The 25,409-nt window shown below is 40.8% G+C and overlaps 1 protein-coding gene across 14 annotated transcripts; it reads left to right on the top strand.

The window, feature by feature from the left end:
• Positions 1-525: 525 nt before the first annotated feature.
• RCBTB2 (RCC1 and BTB domain containing protein 2) lies at positions 526-25,122 on the top strand. Of its 14 annotated transcripts, XM_085536167.1 has the most exons (17): positions 526-599; positions 2,723-2,770; positions 3,510-3,662; positions 4,342-4,399; positions 5,207-5,301; positions 6,784-6,847; positions 8,633-8,791; positions 9,217-9,367; positions 10,055-10,221; positions 10,849-11,007; positions 12,693-12,800; positions 13,805-13,947; positions 15,641-15,831; positions 16,404-16,530; positions 18,024-18,160; positions 18,755-18,885; positions 22,146-25,122. In XM_085536167.1, the coding sequence occupies exons 5-17, from the start codon at positions 5,264-5,266 to the stop codon at positions 22,284-22,286; spliced, it is 1,716 nt and encodes a 571-aa protein (XP_085392293.1). In that variant the 5' UTR covers positions 526-599; positions 2,723-2,770; positions 3,510-3,662; positions 4,342-4,399; positions 5,207-5,263; the 3' UTR covers positions 22,287-25,122. The 14 variants fall into 14 exon arrangements, with proteins under 14 accessions (XP_085392293.1, XP_085392301.1, XP_085392294.1 ...); XM_085536175.1 differs by lacking the exons at positions 3,510-3,662; positions 4,342-4,399 and adding an exon at positions 5,535-5,601; XM_085536168.1 differs by lacking the exon at positions 4,342-4,399.
• The last annotated feature ends 287 nt before the right edge of the window (positions 25,123-25,409 follow it).

Genomic DNA, 25,409 nt, shown 5'->3' with positions numbered 1-25,409 from the left:
TTGATAATTCTGTGATTCTGATTCTAAGTGTAACTTTCAGCCTCACAGCCACCAGCTCAGTCTGCCCAGGGTCCCATTCAACCTGGCCCTGAGCACCTCCAGGGATGGAGCATCCACAGCCTCTCCTGACAACGTTTTTCAGTGCCTCACCACCTTCTAAGTACAAAATTTCTTCCTAAAATCCAACCTAAATCTCCTCTTTTTAGTTGTAAGCCGTTCCCCCTTACCAGATTGTCTTTTATTATCACATATCAGAGTTCCCATTTGGTAATTTAACTGAGGTATTTAAACTAGTACCACACATAAGCCATCAGTACTAAAGTTACTACACTAAGTATTGGTATTGGTTGGACTAGATGATCTTCTAGGTCTTTTCCAACCTTGATAATGCTGTGATTCTGTGAGCTTGATGACAGCTACACCCCTCAGCGCCGCAGGGAAGGCGGCTGCCCGGCTCTCCCTCCGCTGGAGGTGGATCCCTGGGAGGCGCTTACCCCCTTCCCTCCCTCCTTCCCTCCCCTCTCTGAGGAGGCGCCTGAGCGCGGCGGCATCCTCCCTTGTCTCATCGCGGGGAGGAGGAGCCGCCGCCTGCGGGGAAGGTAAGCGACGGAGCTATGCGCGCTCCACCGCCTCCCCCTTCCCCTTGTAGAGCGGCTCCGCTGAGGAAAACGAGGTGCTGCATTGCGGCCGAGCAGCCTTCAGATCCGCTACTGGGGCTGTAGCGGACGGTGCCGGCCGCCCCGAGGCGGGGGAGGGGACGGAAGGGGAGGGAGCTGCTCGCCTGCGCTTCCCGCCTTGCGCCCGCTGCTGTTGGCTGCGGCCCTGAGGCGGGGCGGGGCGGCGGGCGGCTTGGCGGGAGCTGCCGTGTGAGGGGGGCGGTTGTGGGGTCCTGTCAGCAGCCGGCTGTGGGAGGGTCTGATCAGGCGGGTCCCTCGCTTGGTGTTTTCAGTTGTATAAATGTCTCAGACAGGAGATGTACGCGTATTGCCACGGCTTGCTTGTGGCTGGTATTGGAGAGCTCGGTCCTCAGTGTGAATCACAGAATCGTTTGGGTTGGGAGGGACCCATAAGGGCCATCTGGTCCAATTCCTCTGCAACAAACAGGGACACACAGTTCGATCAGATGCTCAGAGCCCTGTCCAGCCTGACCTCGGGTGTCTCCACCTCTCTGGGCAACCTGTGCCACTGCCTCACCACCCATACTGTAAAAAACTTCCTTATATCTATTCTAAATTTCCCCTCTTTGAGTGCGATGCCATTTCCCTTTGGCCTATTACAACAGACTCTGTCTGTCTCCTTCCCTCTTCCAGCCCCCCTTTAAATAGAAAAAGACTGCTCAGATCATCTCAGAGCCTTCTTTTCTCCATGCTGAGCAGCCCCAGTTCTCTCAGTTTGTCCGTGTAGGAGATGTGTTCCATCCCATAGATCATTTCTGTGGCCCTCCTGGACACACTCCAACAGCTCCATGTCCCTCCTGTGCTGAGGACTCCATACATGCACACAGGTGAGGTCTCACGGTGCAGAGCATAGGGGCAGGATCACCTCCCTTACCCTGCTGGCCACACAATACAAATAGCATAATACATAAATAAAGATGTATTGAAATTCACGATGTTGGATGGGGAAACTCTGAAAAATGAAAATGGACAGGCTTAAATCTGAGTTACTTAGAGGCAAGAGTTTCTAAAGCTTCTTTAATCATGTAAGGAAAAACATGAGTAGAAATAAGACCACTGAGTGAGAAAGTTGAGGTAAAGTAGCCTGAAGTTTCTGCCATTTTATGGGGGAACGTTTGGGGTATATACCAGCCCCCTTTGCCTTCCTGGTCTTTTATGCTGGATTTATAGGAGACACTCCTGCAGGTGCCCAGTATTAGAGGGAGAAGAGGGAGGTTTAACTACAGCCACTGATTCACGCTGTGATAGTGTTATATATGATCTGGGAAAAAAACATATCTTGGTGACCCAATGTGCTGAAAAACTGTGTTAAATCTAAACAAGCCAGGAATGTAGAAGAGAAAGGTGTGGTTTAGTGTAATGCTTATGGGCTTGTTTAGTTATTTTTTGTTTGATTTTGTATCTCGTAGAAGGTGCATTTTGTAAATTGAAGCTTTTGGCTTAAATGGGAGTAGGAAGACCTTTCTTGGACATCCAAGGAAGTGGTGAAAGATTACAACTATAGAAACTGCATTTTTCTTTAACAGCTTGAGGAGAACATGAAGTCAAAGATCCTTATAAGCTAGACTGATCTATGGATCAGAATTTGGCTGGGTCGGGTAACTGCTGTCTAATAACAATTCGGGTAGGTTAGATACTCATAGAGGAGGCATAACAACATAAGAAATGCATCCAACCTAAACCTCTCTTGTCTCAGTTTAAGACCATTCCCCCTTGTCCTATCACTATCCACCCTCATAAACAGCTGTTTCCCCTTGTAAGGGGAAAGCTAGTTCTTTGAACTCTCATGTTGGAAGGTCAGAATGAAGAATCAATATATGTCAATTATACCGAATCAATTGTAGACTACATTAAATTTTATGCAGCGTTTTAAATGGACGGGAGCTAATAACTCCATCAGTTGTTCTTAAAAAAGAAATTCTTCAGCATCTCAGCTTAGAAATACATACAGGATTAATAGCCTTTTACCAATAAGCTATCTAAGAAAATGTTCGATTATTTTAATATCTTCAAGATCTGGAGATAATACTCTTTTTTTACTGCAGAAGTACGTATGTGGAAGTGACCCTGGCATCCTTACACTGGCACTGAAGGTACTTTGTGCGTTCACATTGCAGAATCAGAAACACTCGATTGCCTTCAGAAGGTGTTTTTGCAGTTGTAGAAATAAGGGAAAACATCTTAAATTAAAAATATTTTTTGATTAACAGTTTTAATTAGACTTTTTTTAGCTGCTGACCTTGGCTTTATTATTTGTGGTATTCCAAACCAGCAGATGGATAGCCGAAGCTTTCAGATGATCTTATCAGGGTAGCTGGAGGGTTTGTAGCATGAGAAAAAAGAACTTGAGAATTGTTTCTTCTGCTTTAAACATTTTTTCTCTAGTAGATAATGATGCATTTTTTTCTAGTCAGTTCCACTCTTGTTGCTCACTGCTAAACAATACACCATTCTACATCTGACAGCAGTTCCAAGGGGAAAAAGAGTAATTAAAACAAGGGATAGGAGAAATAAATAATGTTAGTATGGACAGTGTGTTTTATCATCTCTGTTATTTAAGACTTAGAAAAGTCTTATGGAATAAAAATATAAAGTTGTATTAAAGGACAGTGTTGAACCTGGCTTACAAAGCAATATTCTCCCTGTGTTCCTTGCTTTTGGTGTGTCCACGTTTCCTTTTTGTTTATTGTTTCCAGCTTCTTCACTGCTTTCATTTTTGGCAACTAATTTCTTTTTGGAGATGATGATATTACTTTAAAAATAAGATTTCAGTCTTTGAAAGGTTCATGGATTTAGTCACTAAATTAGTTGTACCTTTGCTTTTGAAAATAGAGTGCACCCAGAGCTTGCATCAGGAGCTGAGAAGTCACAGTCTGATGTCAAGAGGCAAGAAGGGAATGAGAGAAGACCATACATAGTTGGAAATAGCAGCTCTTCAACCAATCATTTACTGTTTTTCAGGGTCTGCCATTAAGAAATGGACAGGTAATGGACAGTGTTGCATCAGTGGAGAGATAAACTAAAAGCTGAGTTCTGTCAGTTTATGGTCAGTGCTGGACAGAGTATTGACATTTCACTGTACATGAAGAAGAATGTCTGTGAATATAGACTCACATATTTCTGGAAAGGAGATGTAATCTCTTCAGTGGGGGTAGCTGTTGACAGTATGACCTCTGTGGAGAAGGACCTGGGGGTCCTGGTGGATGACAGGCTGGCCATGAGCTAGTAGGTCATGACCACCCTTGTGGTCAGGAAGGCCAGTGGGGATTCTGTGGTTTTAAAAGGAGTTTGGGCAGCAGGTCAAGGGAAGCGATCCTCCCCATCTGCAGTGGTCAGGCCATGTCTGGAATTCTGTGTGCAGTTCTGGGCTCCTCAGTTCAAGATAGATAGACAGGAGTCTTCTAGAGAGAGTCCAGCAGAGGACTACAAAGATACTAAGGGCCTGAAGAATCTCCCTTATGACAACAGGCTGAGAAACCTGGACTATTCAGCCTAGAGAAAGGAGACGGGATCTGATCAGTGCTTATAAATATCTAAAGGACGGGAATCAAGTTGATTGGGCCAGGCTCTTTTTAGTGATGCCTGGCTGAAAAGGGGGTAATGAGCAGTAACTATAACGTAGGAAGTTCCATACAAACACAAGGGAAAAATTCTTTACTTTTAGGGTGACAGCACTCTGGAACAAACTTCCCATGGAAGCTGTGGAGTCACCTTCTGTGTAGGTAATCAGAGTCCACCTGAATGCTTTCCTGTGCAACCTGCTGTAGGGAACCTGCTTTGGCAGTTGATTGGACTAGATGATCTCCAGAGGTCCCTTCCCCAACCTCTGCTCTGCGATTCTGTGATTCTCTAGTTTTGTGATTGTCATTCTGTCCTTTCCTCTGAGACTACTTAGACAGTTTAGCATAATTTCATGGTTGCTCCTGTATGTGGCTGCTGAGAAATCAAGATCAGACAGGGTTAGGTCCCTGTCCTAAAGATGTCAATGCAAGTACTTTTTTGCCTGTTACTTTTTCCTCCTGCTCTTCCCAAAGTCTGTGGTTGAAGTTATTGGGACAAGATACTCCAGACAGACCTTTGGTTCAGCAGATGAGTTTCATAAGCGCTCAGATTAAGTGGGAGGAAGTACTTAAGTGGAGTTCTGGAATAAAAACACCTGTTGGCTTGCCAAGTTCTTAGAGAGAAAATCTGCAGGAGTGTTTACATTTGAATGCGTCAATGAACCTGTGTAAACACTGAGAATTAAGAGATGCAGTTAGACTCTTAATAGCTGGCTAATAGAACCAGCATGTATGTTCCTTAATACAATCTTATCTATACCACAAAGGCATACGTAGTTGTGCCAAGGCCATGGTTGGAGCAGATACAGAGACAGGGAAAGTCTTGACACAGACTACCAGAGTATGCCGTCCAGATACTTAAACTGTACTTGGATTCCAGATAAGAGATTTGTGAAGTTTAATATAAATATTTCTGTACTGGAACACTGTGTACTTCCACCAAAAAAAAAATGATGTTTTTTCTTTTAGATCGGCACGTTAGATTTTTTGGGGAAAAAGCAGCTAGTGAATATAAAGTGTTAATACATGAGAAATATATGTTGCTTACCTATTTACTTTCAAAAGTAAGTATTGCTCTTGTTTTTTGTTTTTTTTTTTTTAAGTAATGGGTGATTATTTTAAAGTAAGGATTCTGAGAGATTCTATGGGTATTTTAAAACGCTATGGATATACAGGCTTAATAACTTGTCTGTGCTAGATTGGACTTTTTCTTCTGTATCTGAAGCACTCAAATGCGCACATGCTCTATTCTGTAATCATTTGATGAAAGTACTGCTTTTCTTTACTTTATATGCAGTGGTTATTTTTCTGGAGTAAGTGAAATGTGAATAATCAGTAGGTCCACAAAGAAGAACATTTCTTAGGTAGGCTTCATGGCATATTTTTTCTTTCTTTGCTTTCAGGATCCTGAGGTCTCTGTGTACTCTTAAACCAGTTACAGGCTTTTACAAGGAATCAGAACAAATGTATTCAAATAGCATCATAATTAGATGTTCTCTGAGGTGTCCCACATACCCCTGTAGGACTGATTGGGAATAAGATGTCTACATATGCAAAATATCTTGAAGAATGGAACTGCAGAGTAATTTTCTCAGTTATATTTAAGATAAAGCAACTTTTGAGGACACATAAGTCATCTGAGTTCTTACAAAGTTAACTCAAAATTCTCAATATATATTACTGGAACTCTGAAAAAGTAGTGGGCTGGAGAACCTTTCATTCAGTAACTGCAATGGTCCATCCTAAGGTATCTTAATTTATACTAACGAATAAGCTGCCTTGAAAGTCAAATTATGTGCCTTTGTCTGAACAGAAGCAACTGAAATGAAATATCGGAACTTGAAGAATAATGGCTATCAGTTGTGCATCAAATGGCTTGCAGGTGAAATGCGGAAATACAGAGCTATGCGTTTGCTTAAATTAGAAAATCAGAAGTTTTATACAACTTCTTTGAAGTCTGGTAGTCCTATGCAGAGTAGCTGAGTGACGTGATAACTACTTGTTCACTGGATGTCATTCTGCCTTCAGCAGCTTCAGAAACAGAATGAATATTCTAACAGTTCTCAGTCAATCTTAAAATGTCCAAATGTTTTTGGTGTTGTTTTTCATACACTGCAATTCAGAATGAAGATAGAATAAAAACATTTAAAGGGTTATGCCAGAATTGGGAAGTTGTATCCATTTGCTTTTTCTTCGCTGAAAGAAATGTCTTGGCAAATTACATCAGCAAGGTTTTTAATTCGCTTTTACTACAATAAAAACACATTGGAATGTTGTGTTTATTAAAACTTTTTGAATCAGTGCTTAATTATGCTACTTGGTTAAAAAAAGTTTTCTCTGAGTATTAATATTTTGGTAAGAATATAAAAAATTGAGTCACCAATCATTGTGCAGTTGAAAGTAAGAACAAAATTATCCGAGCTTCATGATTTTTGTTTTCTCACCCAAACAAGTAGTTTGGTATTAATATGAAATGTGTGTAGTTCTATGAAGTGTTGTTGCAGCAAAATGATATAGCGCTTTTAACCACAATTCTCTCTCTGCAGAGGGGCACCAGCACAAATCCATATGGAAGATGAACCTCCTCCTTCTCAAGGAGTCAGTGTCAAGGTCAGAGAGTGGCTTCGTGTTGAGAATTCCATGCATCTCGACTCAAGAGAAAGAAGCATGGTTTTATTATTAGCTTAGCACATGCCAGTAGCTTTCAAGATAAGAAGAAAACCAAAACTGTAGGTAGAAATATGATACTTGCAGAAGAAATGTTACACACGTGATCCAGGAACTATTAAAATGTCAATACATTCATTTTAATCAGTTTGAATCTATTCTTTGGCTTACAAGATTGGTTTAGTTTAGTATTAAGTTTCCAAGTTATGTTCTTCAGCTTGATTGTTTCAACAACACAAACTTGCAATAATTAATTTTTAGAGCATAATTTGGTGAAAAGTCTTCAAATTTTGGTCTTTTTCTTTGTACACTGCCTGCAGAACTTAGTGAAACACGCCATTTAGATTCTGAGCTTCATGATAATGTGTTGGTAAGGTGATCTGTATGACAAAACTGAATAACCAGCTTTTAGACAGGTTATTAAATTAAATCATTTGCTCTGAGGACATGGGGAAGTAGAGTTTTGTGATCAAAACCACAGCTTTTCTTTATGGAACATGACCAATCCTCCTTCTCCTTCCTTAGAAGTGTATTTGTTTAAAGATTTAAATTCACAGTTAATTTAATGATTTATTTATTTTGTTTGAAATATTTCTACCTATGCTTCTGTGTGCATTTTTTCACAATAAGTGGCATTAGTCAAAAAAGTGATATCCTTACAACTAACACAGGTGACTGTAAACTGGAATCTATTCACAGCTTTGCTTCAGTCACAGATTTTATATATCTTTATATATATATTTTATATGTATATATTCTGTGATGGTGCATTTTGTTAGTCTGATACTTCCTAGAGGTAAGCAAGTGATGCAGTCCTAACTGTTACTTAGAATCATAGAATCATAGAATTACCCAGGTTGGAAAAGACCTTGAAGATCATCAAGTCCAACCACAGCCTAACCATAGTACCCTAACTCTAACAATCCTTTGCTAAATCATATCCTTGAGCACCACATCCAAACGGCTCTTAAACACATCCAGGGATGGCAATTCAAACCACCACCCTGGGAAGCCTATTCCAGTACTTAACTAATCTTTCTGTAAAGGGTAAATTGTGGTTAACTGTAAAGGGTAAACAGGGTTAACTATGTAATGCAGTGATAGGAGAAAATATTTTCAGACTCATCTTCAGAGCTACCAATTACTGCTGCTTTTCTTTCACATCCAGAACTTCTTTAATTATAGGAAAATAAAATTTGATGAGTGCTCCATGCAAAATTTGCTATTAAAAGTTGATACTGCAACATTTTTCTGATTCATGCTGTGCTAAAGCAGTAAAAAGGTTGAGTGAAATTCAGACATGAACTGGTTTCAGTGTCAGGAGAGAATTATTCTTCTTTTCCTTTGTTAGAAACTTGTTGTTTCTCCTTGAATAATGTGGAGAATGTTCCATTACCGTTTTCTTCTCATATTATATATCTACCTACAGACACAAGTATTCTTAGAAAGTAACTTTTGAAGCACAGACATTTTTAGAAGTAAAGGATAGAGGTTCATTGAGTTTTGTCAGCTTTCTGTTTTTAATGCATGAAAACGAATGTGTCTTTTTCAAGAGAAGTACATTCTTGGGCAGATTTTTCATGGTTTTATTTTAGCAATTAGAATTAAAATACTGTTTTGTGGTTGGGAATGCAGATAGTGGTGTTTCTCTGAATTTATCCTTTTTAATTGCACAAAGGTATATTTCTCTCTACGTACCTGTTTGATATAATTTGTCTGTAACATCAGGTTTTGGAAGCAACGTTATTGTCAGCCCTGAAGATGCTGGATGTTGGGAAATGGCCAATTTTTTCCCTTTGTTCACAAGAAGAGCTCAAGTTAATTCGTCAAGCCTGTGTATTTGGCAGTGCTGGTAATGAGGTGCTGTATGTAACTGAAAATGATGAGGTAATTGTCCAAGAGTGTGTGTGTGAACATGATGTATTTTGTAATTTATGTGTCAAGATTTTGTGAGTTACTTATTGAACACCTGAACTTTTTCATCAAAACTAAGACATTTGCAATTAAAATTACTGGCTTCCTACCATGATCAGGGAATAAAGAAAAGATGGAGGTAGATATTTATTGGAGATGCATGGACCCAGGTTGGAGCATGGGAAATTTCAGAGCAGTATTAGAATGTTTTTATTACCATGACAGTGGTTACATCTTGGAGAGCTTGATGGCCCTGGTGGTATTCAAGGCTCAAAAGGACATGGCCTTGAGTGAACCGATGTTTGTAGACCTTTGTTGAGGAAGGGACTAGTTGGACTCATTGACCTCTGGTGGTCTGTTCCCACCTAAGTTATGATTGTGTGATTCTTTTATAACAGGTTTTTGCGCTTGGCATGAACTGCAGCGGATGTTTAGGAACAGGAGACGTCCAAAGCACAATTGAACCAAAGAGATTAGATGTTCTGTGTGGCAAAAAGATAGCCTGTCTGAGTTATGGAAGTGGCCCTCATGTTGTTCTTGCTACTGAAGGTAAAGTATGATGCAAATACTACTTTTTCAGATTGGTTCACTTTAATTAGGCCACAGTTTCTACGTGAACTTGTTTTATATATGTATCTTTTGAAATTCATAGTCTCATGTTAATTGCTTTTGTCAGGGTAAAGTCAGAGGAAACCTGTTACTGTAAGTAATTTTAGTCTTAATTTTATGACTGTGTTTTTCAAAATACAGGATACAAAAAATATGTTTATGTAATATGTAGCTGCATTACGTAATTGTTTTTCTTACAAGCATCTTTACTTATATTGCAATAGGATGAAAACTGTATCATTTGAACTTTAAAAAATGGGAAACGCAGGGATAAGGCTTATAGAGAAATTTTGATTCATTCTCAGTAACCAAAGGATGAACTGAAACAGAGACTCCTGACTATCATTTCATCTTTTTCTCTTCTGTTTTGCTCTGTCTCCTTTCTTTTGGCTTTCTGATTTCTTTTATGAAGACTATGTGGATGCTATCACTTTGGATTTGTGTTAAACACTATGTGAAGACTGAAGTAGTATATCCCTGGGATTAAGAGCCAGAAAGGACATATATATATATATACTTAAACTATGTACAATATGTTACTGAATTTGACTTCTCAGTTTGTAATTTCATGTTGCATAGTCATTGGAAAAGCAGATTTTCCAATAGCTTTTTGTGTTTTTATTGCAGAAGGAGAAGTGTACACGTGGGGTCACAATGCTTACAGTCAGTTGGGCAACGGTACAACAAATCATGGTTTGGTTCCCTGTCAAGTCTCTACTAACTTGGTGAATAAGAAAGTCATTGAAGTTGCTTGTGGCTCCCATCATTCTATGGTGTTAACGTCTGATGGGGAGGTGAGAAAAGCTAGAGTAAATCTTTTTTCTGCTAATGAAGTGTATTAGTCTACCTTCTTTCTGTCCTCGGAGTGATGCTGCAACAAAAATGTTAAAGAAAAATGGAAGTTTATCTACTTTGAAGTGTATGCAGAACATTGATTTTCGTGTCACATCTGCTTATAAAAAGAAATTACCATTTCTTCCTATGCAATACCCTACTTGTAGGTACTTAATATCAGTAAAGCTGATGTCAGGTTAAAAAATGACATATAAGAAGCTTTACCCACTGGAGGAAAAAGTGTTCTGTCATTTACTTTGAGATATTATTTGAATCCAGTTAGCCATTCAGCGTGCTTTGGATTCTGGAAAACTTAACAATGAAATCTTTTGGTATGGGTGCAACTGTTGTGCTGCCTCTTACCTTTGGTAGGAGAAACATTAAAGAATGGGATATATAAATTCTGGGAGTTGCATATTCTTGTTAGAAACAGTTAAATTATAAACTTATGTAGCTTCCCTGATCTGTAAAAGGACACATGAACTGGGTATGTGTTTCTTATACACTTAACACATTTTTCTCTCTTGAATATGTGCTTAGAGATGTCTGTTACATACCTTTCATTTATGAGAATTCATTTACAACAGGTATACACGTGGGGTTATAATAACTCAGGCCAGGTTGGTTCTGGTTCAACTGCTAATCAACCAATTCCTCGAAGAGTTACCAGCTGCCTGCAGAATAAAGTAGTAGTTAACATAGCCTGTGGACAGATGTGCTCTATGGCTGTGCTGGAAAATGGAGAGGTAAGAAATGCTAAGTAAATTTTCTGACTAAACTTTATTGTATGTATCATAGCACTGGGGTCACTTAAAACCTCTCTGTAATTTGCTGCCACGGAGAAAGAAAGTATTTGTTTTCAGAGTCCCTCTGACTTGCCTGCTTATACTGGTTGTAAAAATCTTTGTCATGAATTGACTTGCATATCTTCACAGTGTGCTTAAGCACATCTTCCTACCCATCATGCTTTTACCATCTACTTTAGAACGAAGTCAAACAGAGAAATTTTGCCTGATGAGATTTCTCAAAATTGACCAGTTATTACTTTGTATCAGCTACTGATGTTGGCTTTGACCTGAAGAAATTCAGCTATCAGATTTAGAATTGACTTAAAAATACAGTTCTGGAGGGGAAAAAAAAAATAGTGTTTTAAATGTCAGGAGATTTTTATAAATTTGGGGATTAAATCATGAAAGCTCTGCATGCGTATTTAATATTTCATGTTAGTTTCATTTTCTCATATATAAAAAGGTAACTTTTTATCACTGATCTATTGATTTTTCTGGTTGGCATTATGTTCTTGCAGAAATGAAGATGCTGAGTAATATTATGTCACTGCTGTCTTTAGCAGTTATGGAAAAATTAATTATTTGGTCTATACATCAATCAAAAATGTGAGAACAATCAGTGAATGCTATGTTAATTCTCAGTCTTTGTATAGACACATTCTAATATGAAGACAAAAACAACCAAGCCAGCAGAAAATGAATTTGATAGCATATGTTTGTTCTGCTGCAGTACATCAAACCCCTGTCATACTTTTTATCTCCATAGCTGTGAGGATATGAATGAGGATATGAATTATGGCCTCAAGTTGCGCCAGGGAAAGTTTAGGTTGGATATTAGGAAGAATTTCTTTACAGAAAGGGTAGTTAAGTACTGGAATAGGTTCCCCAGGGAGGTGGTTGAATCGCCATCCCTGGATGTGTTTAAGAGCTGTTTGGATGTGGTACTCAGGGATATGATTTCGTGTAGGGTTGTTAGAGTTAGGGTACTATGGTTAGGCTGCGGTTGGACTTGATGATCTTCAAGGTCTTTTCCAACCTGGGTAATTCTATGATTCCATGACAGGGATATTATAGTTTTCCTATTGCTTTAGTTCACTTGAGCTGAAGATTTTGGGCAGCCTAAATGCTCTCCATATTCATCACTCCAAGCATTTCAGGTTAGACCTAGGAAGCTGTTGACTGTTTGAATTAGGGCAGTGGAATAAACGTCACTGAAATGATCAGCTCTTGGTATTTTCCTTTTTCAACATAAAACTGAACCGTCTACTCAAACTGTTGCATATAGGTTCCAGTTTATACTTGGTTTAATGTCTTCTTTTGTGTTAGAGGAATCTTGAATAAGAAACTAACTCTTTGAAAAAGGGAAGTATTCCTGCTGAATGTGCTCTGTTCTGGGGAAAAGCCCTATGAATTACTTGTTTTTCCACTGTTATAACTTCTGAAGAGCAAGGTGAAGGGGAAGGATTGAGATTTTGATGATTGTACACTTAGAAGTATCTACATATGAAGTGCAGATCCTAAATTCCCAGGTGTGGGAAGCTGAAATATTGAAGGAAATTATTGTTGTTGGAAGGATGCCGTATTTATATTGTTTTCAGAAGAACTACAAACAAGCAGCTAAAATCCCTGTCTTTGTCTTTCAGGTCTATGTCTGGGGTTACAATGGTAATGGCCAGCTGGGGCTGGGCAGCAGCGGCAATCAGCCAACACCATGCCGAATAGCAGCTTTGCAAGGCATTCGTGTACAGCGGGTATGTGTGCAATGCCCTTCTCAAACCTTTTAGGAACAACAGAAAATGAGCTAAGGAATATTTATAGAATCATCACAGAGTCGTAGAATGGCTTGAGTTGGAAGAGACCCCCAAGGATCATCAAGTTCCAGCCTCCCTGCCACAGCGAGGGCCACCAACCTCCAGATCTGGTGCTAGACCGTATTTTTTATGTGAAGGAAGTTGTTCTTTATCTCTTTGTTTAAAAATACCATTGTGACTAGCAAACCAGTAGCTTCATTTTACCAGTTAGAAATACTTAAAGTAAATGCAGAATGGATATTAAAAGTTTTAATCTGATTTATCCAAAACAGAGGACTCCATCTTATCTGTCATATCTCATTATTCAGGGATGTCAGTGGACTGCTTGTGCTTACAGTATATCTGCTTTGCAGACTGTATTATTATTCACAAGCCAGTTTTGAAGAAGGCAAATTGGTTTTCGATGGAGTTTTGTCTTTCCCCCTCTCCTTCCTGAATGGCTGTTTATTTTGTGTGAGCACTGGTGGTCCTCAGGCCCACATGCTGAGAGTTTCCTTCCAGTGATATAAACTATCTCCACAGAGGGTCCAATTAGCACCAGAGCTGGCACAGGGAGCTGCTTTTGTGTAGTCAGCAGTCAGGGAGACCTCACATATTTTTCCAGTGGTGAGCTGTTCAGGTTGGAGTAATTGCCCATAGGGCAGGGGCAGGGTAAGAGTTGGCCTGTCTTTTTTCAGCATACTGTCTATTTGCCCTGTAGCTTCCCTTCTTTCTTAGTTCCTAGCTGTTCTTTCTTGTACTCTTGAGATTGTATGATTTATTTTTCCTCGGTCACTTTTTCCTTTGCTTTACGTTTTAATAATCTTACCTCTGTTTGCCATTTTATCAACGGCCTTCATAATGGCTTCAAATTAGTAATATTAATGTATAACGTAACATATGTCTGTCTGTATTAAATTCCTATTACATAAAAATGAGATTCTTCTGTTTATTATTCCTTACAGGTTGCCTGTGGCTGTGCACATACATTAGTGCTAACAGATGAAGGTCAGATTTATGCCTGGGGAGCCAATTCATACGGCCAGTTAGGTACCGGGAACAAAAGCAACCAGTCTTACCCTACTGCAGTTACTGTGGATAAGGACAGGTAATACTTATATTCAAGCAGTCAGACATTAGTTGTCATACTTTCAAAAGAGCTACAAAAATTACGGCATTTTAATGTATTTTTTTTTTGCTAGAAATAGCCTGTCATTTTTTACCTATCATTCATGCTAAATGTGAACAGATTGAAAGTCTGTCTGACACACAGAATCAGTGCATCTAAGTTTGATTTTCACTGAAAGTACTTGAATCCATCCTATAACCACCCCTGAGAAAGAGAAACTGAATGTTCTGGACTTTAATGTGCTATTTTCTGCTTCAGCTCACTCTGTACTTCATAGGTCTTAATTGCAGTTTCCCTTTGGTGGTTTCATTGTTTGAAGTCAACAATAAAAGCTTTATTGCCTCTGAACTGAAATTGTATTTTAATGTGCTACGTTTGACAAGGAATACACGCAAGGAGTGGACATCTGCAATTTGTGTTATATCTGCTATTAAACCCAGTTCATAACCCAGGGGAGAGAGAAAGGGAAGTGTTTCTTCTTGCTATTGCTGGCTGAAAATTAAGCTTAGATCGGACCAGATACTTTACTTCAGTCATTGATGGGTAGCGGGGTAATTCTTTCTATTGCTAATTCAAAGCCATATATTTATATGGGCTGATGTTTCAGTCTGTTCTGTGCTGCTGAGGCGTTGATTTTGGCCTCCTAATGTGGATAAGAGAAGTGTGATGACCCTTTAAAGACATCTGCGACTGTTACTGTAATGAAGAGAGAAGGAACTCCACTGTGACGATAAGACACGGCCTGATTTTGAACACTGCTATTTCTTTGTGTTTATGCTTTTGCTTAAAATTAAACTGATTTTTTTTTTATCCCCAGGCACTTTGACTGCAGTTGAAATGTTACAACATTTTAATATGGGTTTTAATACCGTGTATTGCCTTTCCCTTCTGTTTGCCAGAATACATATTCCTGGTGCTAAAGCCTGCAGGATTTGTACATGCAGCCTTAAACAAGTTGTTTCCCAGCTACATTCCCCAAGCAGCTGGAAAAACGAGCCAACAAGTGGTAGTTCAGACTGCAAAGCAGAGGATTGTGCAGTGCTGTATGCAGCGGGATTTATGAAATCCTAAATCAACTTTAGGATTACAGAGATAGCCTGCTGTAACTAGAATGCATTTAGAACCAGTTTTCAGTGCTCAGTTTGGTTTTATTTTTTTCATTTTCGAAATGGAAGTCTGTTAAATGTAGGCCCTAAGGATCGTATGAGTAACGACACTTTAGTATTTTAATTAAAAGAAAGCTGTTTAGGTTGTTGGTTTATGGCCATTTCTCAAATATTTCTTCACCACCAGCTTAATGCAACAGCTCACCTCGCTGTGCAGGACCACCGAAGGTGAGCAGAGACTTGGAGCTCTGGGAGAGCCAAGGGGTCAGCAGGGCATGTGCTGCAGCCTACTGCTCTGCTGCAGCACTGCTTGTCTTGTCCTGCTTGCCTGGCTCCCCAAATGCTTTTTCACCAAGAAACTTTCTGTGTGCACACTGTTTAAAAAAGCACTGACAACTGTTTTAAGTTTGCCACTTAAGATAGGAAAATGTTCGTACCATCTGAAGCGCATGTATGCTTGTAGATGTGTTTTGCACCAGGGAAATGCAGGAAGTATGAGCTTTTTCACTGTGTTTTGTTCTTATGACAGTGACTTGCTTTTGTTCTTTTTCTGCTTGTAAATCTAGAGTTATAGAGGTTGCAGCCTGCCACTCTGCTCACACTTCAGCTGCCAAGACACAGAGTGGCCAGGTGTACATGTGGGGCCAGTGCCGCGGCCAGTCTGTGGTCCTTCCCCACCTCACTCACTTTGCCTGCACTGACGATGTGTTTGCTTGCTTTGCTACCCCTGCTGTTATGTGGCGTCTTCTCTCAGTAGGTGAGCTTAAATATTTTTGGTTTAATATTAATAAAGTTAATAAAACTATTTGTCTTTTTATTTGCCTTTTTTTTGGTCATTTTATTTGTCTTGCCTTGGACTGTAGAAGTCATGTGGAGCTGCACATGGATGGGCATCTCAGTTGTTATCTGACTTTGAAGATTCATCACTAAATCTTGCAGAATCTTTTGAACTATTACAGTAGAGCTTCAGCTTTGCATTGGTCGTTAAAGTCACTGCACTTGCTCAGATAGCAGAGGTCTGAACCCACCTTGTACAGAATAAGATTAACAAAGTGGTTTTACAGTATCGTTATTGTTATTGGTACATTTTCTTGAGCATATTCCTGAGCAATTTCTTTTCCTCTAAATGAAAGTATAGGAGTATCGGAGTGTGTGTGTTGTGTTTTCTAGTGGTGTAGGTGTTTCCCTTTTGAAATGAGTGCTGGTTTTATTTATAGCCTGGTAGGCCTAGCATTGCCAATCCACAAAATCAGTGTAAACCAATAATACATGTTCTTATCCTAAGAAGGAAATGTTAGCACTCACCATCAATTACCCTTTTTATCCTAGAGCCTGATGACCACCTAACAGTAGCCCAGTCACTGAAGAAGGAATTTGACAACCCTGAAACTGCAGACGTGAAGTTCCTAGTGGATGGAAAATACATCCATGTTCATAAAGTTCTTCTCAAAATTAGGTGAGGCACAAACTGTGTAGTTGAATATACAGTCAACTGTATAGTGAAGTCCATTATGCTGAGGCATTACTGCTTAAAATCTGTACTTTGCACAAACAATCCTTTCCTTCAGGCTTCAGTTGCACCAGATCTTCTTCACTGTTACCGTTTTCTTCACTTCCTTGCTGTTCAGATGTTCCAAACACACTGCTTACTGCCAGCCTTTTCAACACTTTCCTCTGTCTGACATCTACCCTCCTTTGTACTACCTAAGCAGCCTTGACCCTGATTGCTTTTCCAGATGAAATAAAGTCTCACATCTTTCTGTTGCCTTCCTAGATGTAATCAGTTTCTCCTTCTGTCTTTGCTTGGCTTTCTCCATTGGGATGCTCTGAGACTTTTGTGTTTATTCTTGCCTTTCTTGCCTTCCGCAGGATCCTTCTGTTGTTCCAGCATCTTCCACAGATGCTCTTCAGATTATCTTTTTTCTTCCTTATCTGTCACATTCCTTATGCTATTTGTATCTCCTTATCAGCAAATTTGAATTTTAAGCTGGCTTCTCTTTTTGTTTTTAGTGCTTTTTTGCAAGTTAACACTGCTTTAAAGTGAGATTTGATATGCAGATCTACAGACTAATCACATAGTTATTAACATGCAGAAATTAGTTTTTAGTTGCTGGCATGACTCCTACTAGAATGTTCATGAGACACTGCTTTAGATCTCTCTTGCCAGCTGTTTTTTCCCATCTCTATTACAATTATTTTTCTCTTTTTGTAATTTTCTCTCACAAAATGCTTTATCATCTCATCCTGTGTATCGCTGCTTTTGCTCTCCTATCTCTGATCCTGATTCATGCTTGTGATTTCATGTATATTACTGCATAAATTAAGTGTCTGTGTTAATTCTTGATATATCTATATATACATATGTGTGTGTCTGTGTGTATTTTTTTGGTCTTTTCTGCCCTCCTCTTAGTTTTCCAATTACTGGCATTACTGTTTTCTTATGTACTGGTTTCATCCCATGTACATTGGCACCCACGTTGCTTATTGCCTACCATCTCTGTTTGGAACGCCTTATTTCCTCTCTGCCAGAGGCACTCCTGGGCTGAGTCACTCCAGGGTACTTTGTGAACTGAAGGATGAGGAGCAGTTGGGTTTGATTTATTTATTTTTAAGGGAGCAGCGTGCACCACCTTTCTCTCTGCCTTTTTTATTGTTGTGTGGTACCACTGGGACAGCTGCCCCTCCCAAAGGCCTGTTCCACAGCAGGATGAAAAAGCATGCTCATTACGGCTTAAGGATTTTAGAGCAGAAAGTACTAACAGCAGAAAGAAAATACATTTCTGAATTATATAAAAAGCTCTGAAGAAACTGATGTGTTTATACCAAGAAATCATATAGCTTGTGTTTATGGTTGTGTTTGGTCTGTTGTGACTGTTTCATCAACATCTTACTGCAGCTCTTCTTTCAAGCTTAACTCTTACTATAACAATTGTTGTCCTTCTTTTGTAGGTGTGAACATTTTCGTTCCATACTGAATAATGATGATGAAATTATAGAAATGAATGAGTTTTCTTATCCTGTTTACCGAGCCTTCCTGGAGTACCTCTATACAGACAGTATTAGGCTTCCTCCTGAAGATGCAATAGGTATTTGTCATAAGCAGAAACAACTCTGGGTTTCTGTTTCTGAAAAGTCGAATTTGTGCACTTTGACAGGATGAAGAAAGTAGGGCTGCTAATTTGTATTCTGATAACACTTAAATCTTCAGTTTGTCAGCAGGAGTAAGGGATGTGGAGCTGGAAATGTCCAAGGAGAGTGAATAGTGGATACAGTAAGATCAAAAGTTTATGTCCAGAAAGACTTCTGTTGCTTCTGATCTGAGGAACTGCTTTTTCCTTACAATGGCTCTTATGCCTTTGTAATACTTTCCTGTTTGAGTAACTGCAGCATTTTTACCATAAATGAAAAAGTAGTTGCTCCCCACATTAATGTGAGTCCCTAATCGATACCATGAATGGGGTGTAATACAGTGAACAAGGTGACAGAAGACTTTCATTCTAGTTAAGTGTTCCTTTCTGATTTGTCATCTAAGGACCTTGAAAAAAGGATGTTTTCATGTGGAGGAAGAGCAGAACAACTCTGATTAGTTCAGCCTAAAATAATGGGGCAATTGATCTGTTTGAAAAGAAGTGCACATTTTTTTGCACCAGGATAGTTAAAAAGTGTATGATTTTTTGCAGGTCTCCTAGATTTGGCCACACTGTATAGAGAAAACAGATTGAAAAAGCTTTGCCAGCAAACAATCAAACAAGGCATTTGTGAAGAGAACGCGATCGCTCTTCTTTCTGCTGCTGTCAAATATGAAGCTCAGGTAGGGAGAACTTTGCTTCAGGCGAACAGTTGTTTTCTGGGAAATGAAAGTATTCAATATAAACATAACAAGTTTAACTTACAAGTCATGATTACTTGCAATTGCCCCTTCTGGCTTCCCAGGAATTTGTTTTCCCTCACTTAAGCCATAAAATCTCCAGCTACAAGCGTTATCTTCCTTCCTATGACTTGCACCTGTGAGTCAGGATTCTTAATCTCCTTCCTTTCTTGTCATGTAGCACAACATGGCATGCACATGTCTCACTGCCATCTACTTCTCCACCTTCAGATTTTGCCTGTTCACTTCCTCAAGTTCTCCACCACATTGTCTGCTGCTCCCTTTTATAGGCAGTGAGAGAATTTACCTGAAAAGCCCTTCCCTGTTTGTACTTATATCAGAAATCCATTTTCACCATGTTGCTTAACTAATTACCTGTCATTATCCTCTTCTCCATATCCTGTCCTCTGGCCTGGCCTTGGCCCTGGGGTGTTTCAGTAGCACTCAACCTGTTATCAGCAGTGTCACAGGCACTTTATTTGTAAACAGACAAATACTCGGAAAGGTGTTTTCCTTTCCTCAGCTTCTTAATGCTGCGCTGTATGAATAACAGTGCAGTGGGTTTGGTTATGCAAGAAATCCACATTCTTGTTTTAGACTTGTTGTAACGGAGCAGCGTAGTTAGCTCAGGTGTCCTGATCTTTCTGTTCAAAATTTCTTCTGCTGCATAAGAATGAAACTAAGAGAGCCAAACACGGAACCTGACCTGTTAGAAGAGCCAAAAGGTGAGACAGAGCTTTAAACTTGGTGTGAAAGGGGGAGGAGGTGAAACTGGGGTCACTGCAAGGGAGCCTGTATTTAACATGCCAGTGCCTGTGGGAGGGGGATGTGGTAGTAAGATGCCACAGTCTTGTGTCTTGGTGAAGGAGGAGGACGACACACCTTTTTATAAAGACACATGGGTTGGTGTGAGGTTGGTGGCTGTGGAAATACCCGAGTATGGTCAAGAGGGTATTAGGGCTTCTCCCACTCAAAAGGTGGCCCAGATGAGGAGCATTTACACTAGTGAACACAGCATGGGTAATAAACAGGAGGAGCTGGAGGCCATTGTGTGGTTGGAAAGCTATGATGTAGTCGCAATCATGGAAACATGGTGGAATGACTCACACAGCTGCAGTGCTGTGATGGATGGCTACTGACTTCAAAAGAGACAAGCAAGGCAGGAAAGGTGGTGGTGTGGCTCTCAGTGTTAAGAAAAATTGCAAATGTCTGGAAATGTGAGATGGTGATGATAGGGTTGAGAGCTTATGGGTCAGAATGAAAGTGAAGGCCAATAAAACTGACATTACTGTGTGGGAGTCTACTACAGGCCACCCAACCAGGATGAAGAGGTGGATAAAATACTTTATAGAGGGTTGGGTGAGATCTCACAGCCTCTATCCTGTGTTCTCATGGGTGACTTCAACTTCCCAGACATCTGCTGGATTTATAATACAGCAGATAGGGAACAGTCCTGGAAGTTCATAGAGTGTGTGGGAGGTGATAACTTCCTGACACAGGTGGTGAAGGAGCCAACAAGGGGAAGCAAAATCCTGGACCTACTGTTTGTTAACAGAGAAGGTCTGGTGGGGGATGTAAAGGTTGGAGGCCGTCTGGGGCAAAGTGATCATGAGATGGTAGATTTCTTGGTCCTTGTTGAAGTGCAGAGGGGAGTCAGCAGAACTGCCACCTTGGACTTCTGGAGGGTGGACTTTGGTCTCTTTTAGACCATGGTTGAGAAGGTCCCTTGGGAGGTAGTTCTTCAGGGCATGGGAATCCAGTAAGGCTGGGAATGCTTTAAGAAAGTAATTTTAAAATGTAGGAGCTGACAATCCCCAGGTCACAGAAGATGAGCAGTTTGCAAATGATACCAGGACCTTGGTGTGCTGATGGACAGGTGGCTGAATATGAGCCAGCAGTGTGCCCAGGTGGCCAAGAAGGCCAGTGGCATCCTGGCCTGTATCAGGAATGGTGTGGTGAGCAGGACTAGGGAAGTCATCCTGCCCCTGTACTCGGCATTGGTGAGGCCTCATCTCGAGTACTGTGTTCAGTTTTGGGCACCTCAGTACAAAAAGGACATGGAGGGGCTGGAGCAGGTCCAAAGAACGGCAACAAGGCTTGTGAAGGGCTTGGAGAATATGCCCTATCAGGACAGGCTGATGGTGCTGGGGCTGTTTAGTCTGAGGAAAAGGAGGCTGAGGGGAGACCTTATTGCTCTCTTCTAGTACCTGAAAGGTGCTCACAGTGAGATCAGGGCAGGTCTCTTCTCACTGGTGACAGGTGACAGGATGAGGGGAAATGGCCTCAAGTTGAGCCAGGGTAAGTTTAGGTTGGATATCAGGAAGAACTTCTTTACAGAAAGGGTTGTTAAGCACTGTAATAAGCTCCCCAGGGAGGTGGTTGAGTCACCATCCCTGGCTGTGTTTAAGAGCTGCTTGGATGTGGTGCTCAGGGATATGATTTAGTGGAGGGCTGTTAGTTAGGGTAGTGTGGTCAGGTTGTGGTTGGACTTGATGATCTTTGAGTTCTTTTCCAACCTGAGCAATTCTGTGATTCTATGATTCGATGTAGCTGATATATATATATTTTTTCATTGTATCCATTTTAATCCTGCTTTTGCTTGGTTGTAAGATGCAGGATGGTGTTTAAAGCAGATGCTTACATAAGATGCATTGATAGACTGTTCCAGGCACAGGAAGCAAGTAGGAAAAAGGAACTGAAACAAAAACTGAGATGAAATATTGCAGTATGACAGCAGTGTAATAATGAGGTGTATGTGTGTAGGAGTTGCAAAGAGGAGGCTGGAAGTTTACATTGAGTTTCAGAAGGCACTCAGGAATAACATCTGATTAGTAGACTATAAGAATACCAGCTGCTGGTAGAGTAACAAGGTCAGTCTTAACCAAGGTATCAAGGCTAATAAGCAGTAACAGAAGGTATGAACAACTGAGACCAAAGAAAGGAATTGTGGTTTCAGTGTGCTGTGTTGGCAGAAGCCTGGTGTAATCTGTATCTTTAATTAAAGATACGTGTAAGTGTATTCTGAAGTATTTACTTTGTATTTACAAATTTCATCCTATCATCTGCCATCTAATGAGGCTGATCAAAGAAGGGTTGGTCGCTCGTATGTTGTCTGTTTATTAAATGATGCGTTTGGAATGGGAGAATGATGATAAATTTGCTGTCAGTCATTCATATTCTCAATAAATTCTCTTTCTTTTCAGGACTTGGAAGAGTTTTGTTTCAGATTTTGCATAAACCACTTAACTGTTGTAACACAAACTCAAGGCTTTGCAGAGATGGACCACGATCTCCTGAAAAGCTTCATTAGCAAAGCAAGCAGAGTGGGAGCATTCCGAAATTGAGAGCTGCCCACCACCAAGCTGAAGAGCGCGGCCTCATTGCTCCTGGGAATACCTTCTCCACTGGAGGGCTTTGAAGAGAGACTCGGCGTCTGCTGGCTTGGGGAATGCCTTGAAGTCTGCTGACATACTGGTTTGAAAAGATGAGAGCAGCATAGGCGTGTAGGGAGAGCCAGCATTCAGAATCTGACAGCAAAATCTAACACAGTAACTACCCTTTCCCACTTTAAGTCAAGCAAACTAAGCTGTCATTACTGTGGCTATTTTGAGTATATTATTTTTATGTAAACAACCTGTAACTGGATTTTATGGAGCAGTGACAACCTTGCTGCTACAACTTTGATAGCACACTTCTATCACCAAACGAAGTTAATAGGCCATAGTGGGCTGCTTTGTGCCAGCTTATGCAGATTAGGGACGAACTTGGTTTCTGAGCACATGAAGAAGTGCTATAAATTCTTTAGGATGAGAGGCTGAGTGGTAGGAGGTTTTGTCTCACTGTATGTTTATTTGCAGTGTAAATACCAAAACTGTGAAGAGCTTCAGCTGGATATTAGAATATGAAGTTGCTGGCCATTATGGCCACTGTTTTGGACCATTAAGAAACCTCTCCGTTACACCAGACACGTTCCCTGGCATCCCAGTGGGATGGCAAACAGGATTTGTCCGGATGTGAATTGTGGCACTGTGTGTTTCAGCACTCAGAAAACCATCTCGTTGCTTATTAGAAGGAAAAAGAAACCTAAACAAAACCTCAAGGAAAGGGAAGTTCCACTGAGATTTGCTCATTGAATCCTGTTTCACTGCCTGTCCCCCAGTAGGCCATCTTATAAAAGTGGAAAAGAAGATAAGGTGATAAAATGGGCCTTAGAATTAACTCACAAATGCAGAACTCAGCTACTTCCCACATGGCAGTAAGGACAGCCTGCTGAGTGTGTTGTTTCAGGTTCTCCTTTGGCAGTGCTGCAGCACCTCTCCAGGTGACACCACCAGTTGTGTTCCGTGCCTGTGTCAGATGAGACGAGTTGTCTGCTGGCCATTGAGGCGGGTGGGATGGCTGAGGCGCAGTAGGTACTTAATTAATTTCTAACTGATTGACATGTGCTGAGATAAAATCCCACCTTGTGTTACACATATGAAGGGTTGCCCTCTTACAGAAGATGCTGAGCTTATGGAGCAGTTCCTTGGAACTTTAACAGTAAATTAACTCTGAGAAATGATTTCTCTTCACAGAGCAGGAGGGGCAGCTGTAAATGCCCACTGTGGTATTGTACAAAACTGGGTGGCCAGGTTCAGTGTGCTGGTCTATGTCATGCCACCTTCACTCAGGCTCATGCCCTGCTAGAGTCCTCTGGTGACTTATTCCAGGCTTCAAATGTGATTTCTAAGAACTTAATTCCCTTAAATGATCTCAGCCTCATTTCCTCCTTTCTGCAGTGGAAATTACTGTCCTTGGTCATATCAGAGAATTGTTTCTTAAGCTGTTGTATTCCTGGAGGAGAAGGAAGAGGAGAAACAGTTTCTCAGAGAAGAGGAGCAAGGAGTTGCTCTCGTCACATTGGTCTCTGCAGTGGTGATTGGATGGGTAAGGCGTGCACTAGGAATATGTTGTATGGCCTACTGCTAACGAGCTTATTTTGCCATCCCATGGTCATACAGCTTCCTCCAGCAGCACTGAACCTTACTTCAGTTGCTGTGTCAGTATTTCATCTTCAAATAGGACTGGTCAAAACTTTCTACTACATATTGCCATCTCATCAAAACCACAACTTCCCGGAGGGGAAAATGATGTGCTGTGGTAATCCCGTCTTTAAAAGTACTTGCTGCAGGCACACAGATGAGGCTGTTCTCAGGTGAGGCACAAGTTCACTGTGCTGTAGCCCAACACTAATAATATCCAGAGAGCAGATAAAAGGCAACACTGTGAGCCAAGGCTGGGGAGTTCCAACCTGTTTGATTGAGCCAGGGACAGCATGAAGTCTCAGTCCTTTGGGCCTGAGAACTGCCAGCATCACCTGCCAGCATGGCCTTGGCAGCACGCAGAATCAGGTGACACTGCTGCAGCCCTGCTTTTGGGTAGCAACTTGCATGGGCAGATAGTGATAGGACGAGGGGAAAACTAAAAGACGTTAGGTGTTAGGAACTTCAGTGTGTCTGACAAAGGTCGTCATCTTGAGAGAAGGCATCTCTGCACTGAACGAAGGTGACTGTGGGTGTATGATGGCAGCGTTGGCTGTCCCTCACGCCACACGTACCGTTGGTCCTGGATGTGATGGCATTGTATTCATAGAGACTGCTGTTTATTTATTTGCTAACTTTTGTTTGCATGCACTTTCCTTGGCACTTAATGGTCAATGTTTAAGAAACATACAGGCGTAAGTGGTTAAACGTGGCTGCGTGTGCGTAGATGTGCTTAAAACCTTCTTGTGGGACATCCTGGAAGAAATGCAAGATGGATTTTGCCACTGTACCATGGTCTGCAATGGAGTTAAATTGTGGATCCTGTAGGGATCTTTGCTTAAGAAAGGGAAACACAGAGTGGAACTTGCAAGGAAGAGACAAGACAAGAAGCTGATCGCCTCCAGGTTCAGTTGCTGAATAGTCAGCACTGCAGTGCTGTGGGTAGTCGTGGTACTGAGTGAGTGAGCTGCTGAGTCACTTCCATTGGCCTTCCTTGGACAACCAAGAGCTCAGCTGCCCCACAGAGCCGCGACTCGCTGGGTACCTCCTCATGGTGCAGCCTGAACATACAAATAGGTTCTGATCTCTTGTTTGTTTATAAACTTGCCCGGGTTTAACAGACCATTAATAAAAACACCATCGTATTTAAGAAGTGCAAGGGGCTGGTTGGTGCTTTTGTGTATCTTTTCTTTCATAAAAAAGGGAAGAAAGTCTGACGTGATTTTAGCTCAGATGGGTGAACTGAATTGACTGTAAGTAAGTCATGAGGGGGAAAAAAGAAATAGATTCTATTTCTGGGAGAGATTTTTGTGTTTGAAGGAGACTATCTGTCCCCAGATAGAGGTGATGTAAGCAGAACGAGGAGTGTGCAAAGCAGGAGGGCTGCAGAGCGTGCCTAAGAAGTGTATTTATTTCCCCCTTTCAAGTAAATTCACACCCTAATAA

This window comes from Coturnix japonica, chromosome 1 (assembly GCF_054131305.1).
Source record: "Coturnix japonica strain WE chromosome 1, WE-NBRP24, whole genome shotgun sequence".
Taxonomy (NCBI): domain Eukaryota; kingdom Metazoa; phylum Chordata; class Aves; order Galliformes; family Phasianidae; genus Coturnix; species Coturnix japonica.
Note: the sequence above shows the minus strand (reverse complement) of the source record. Positions and strands in the feature narration are given on the sequence as shown.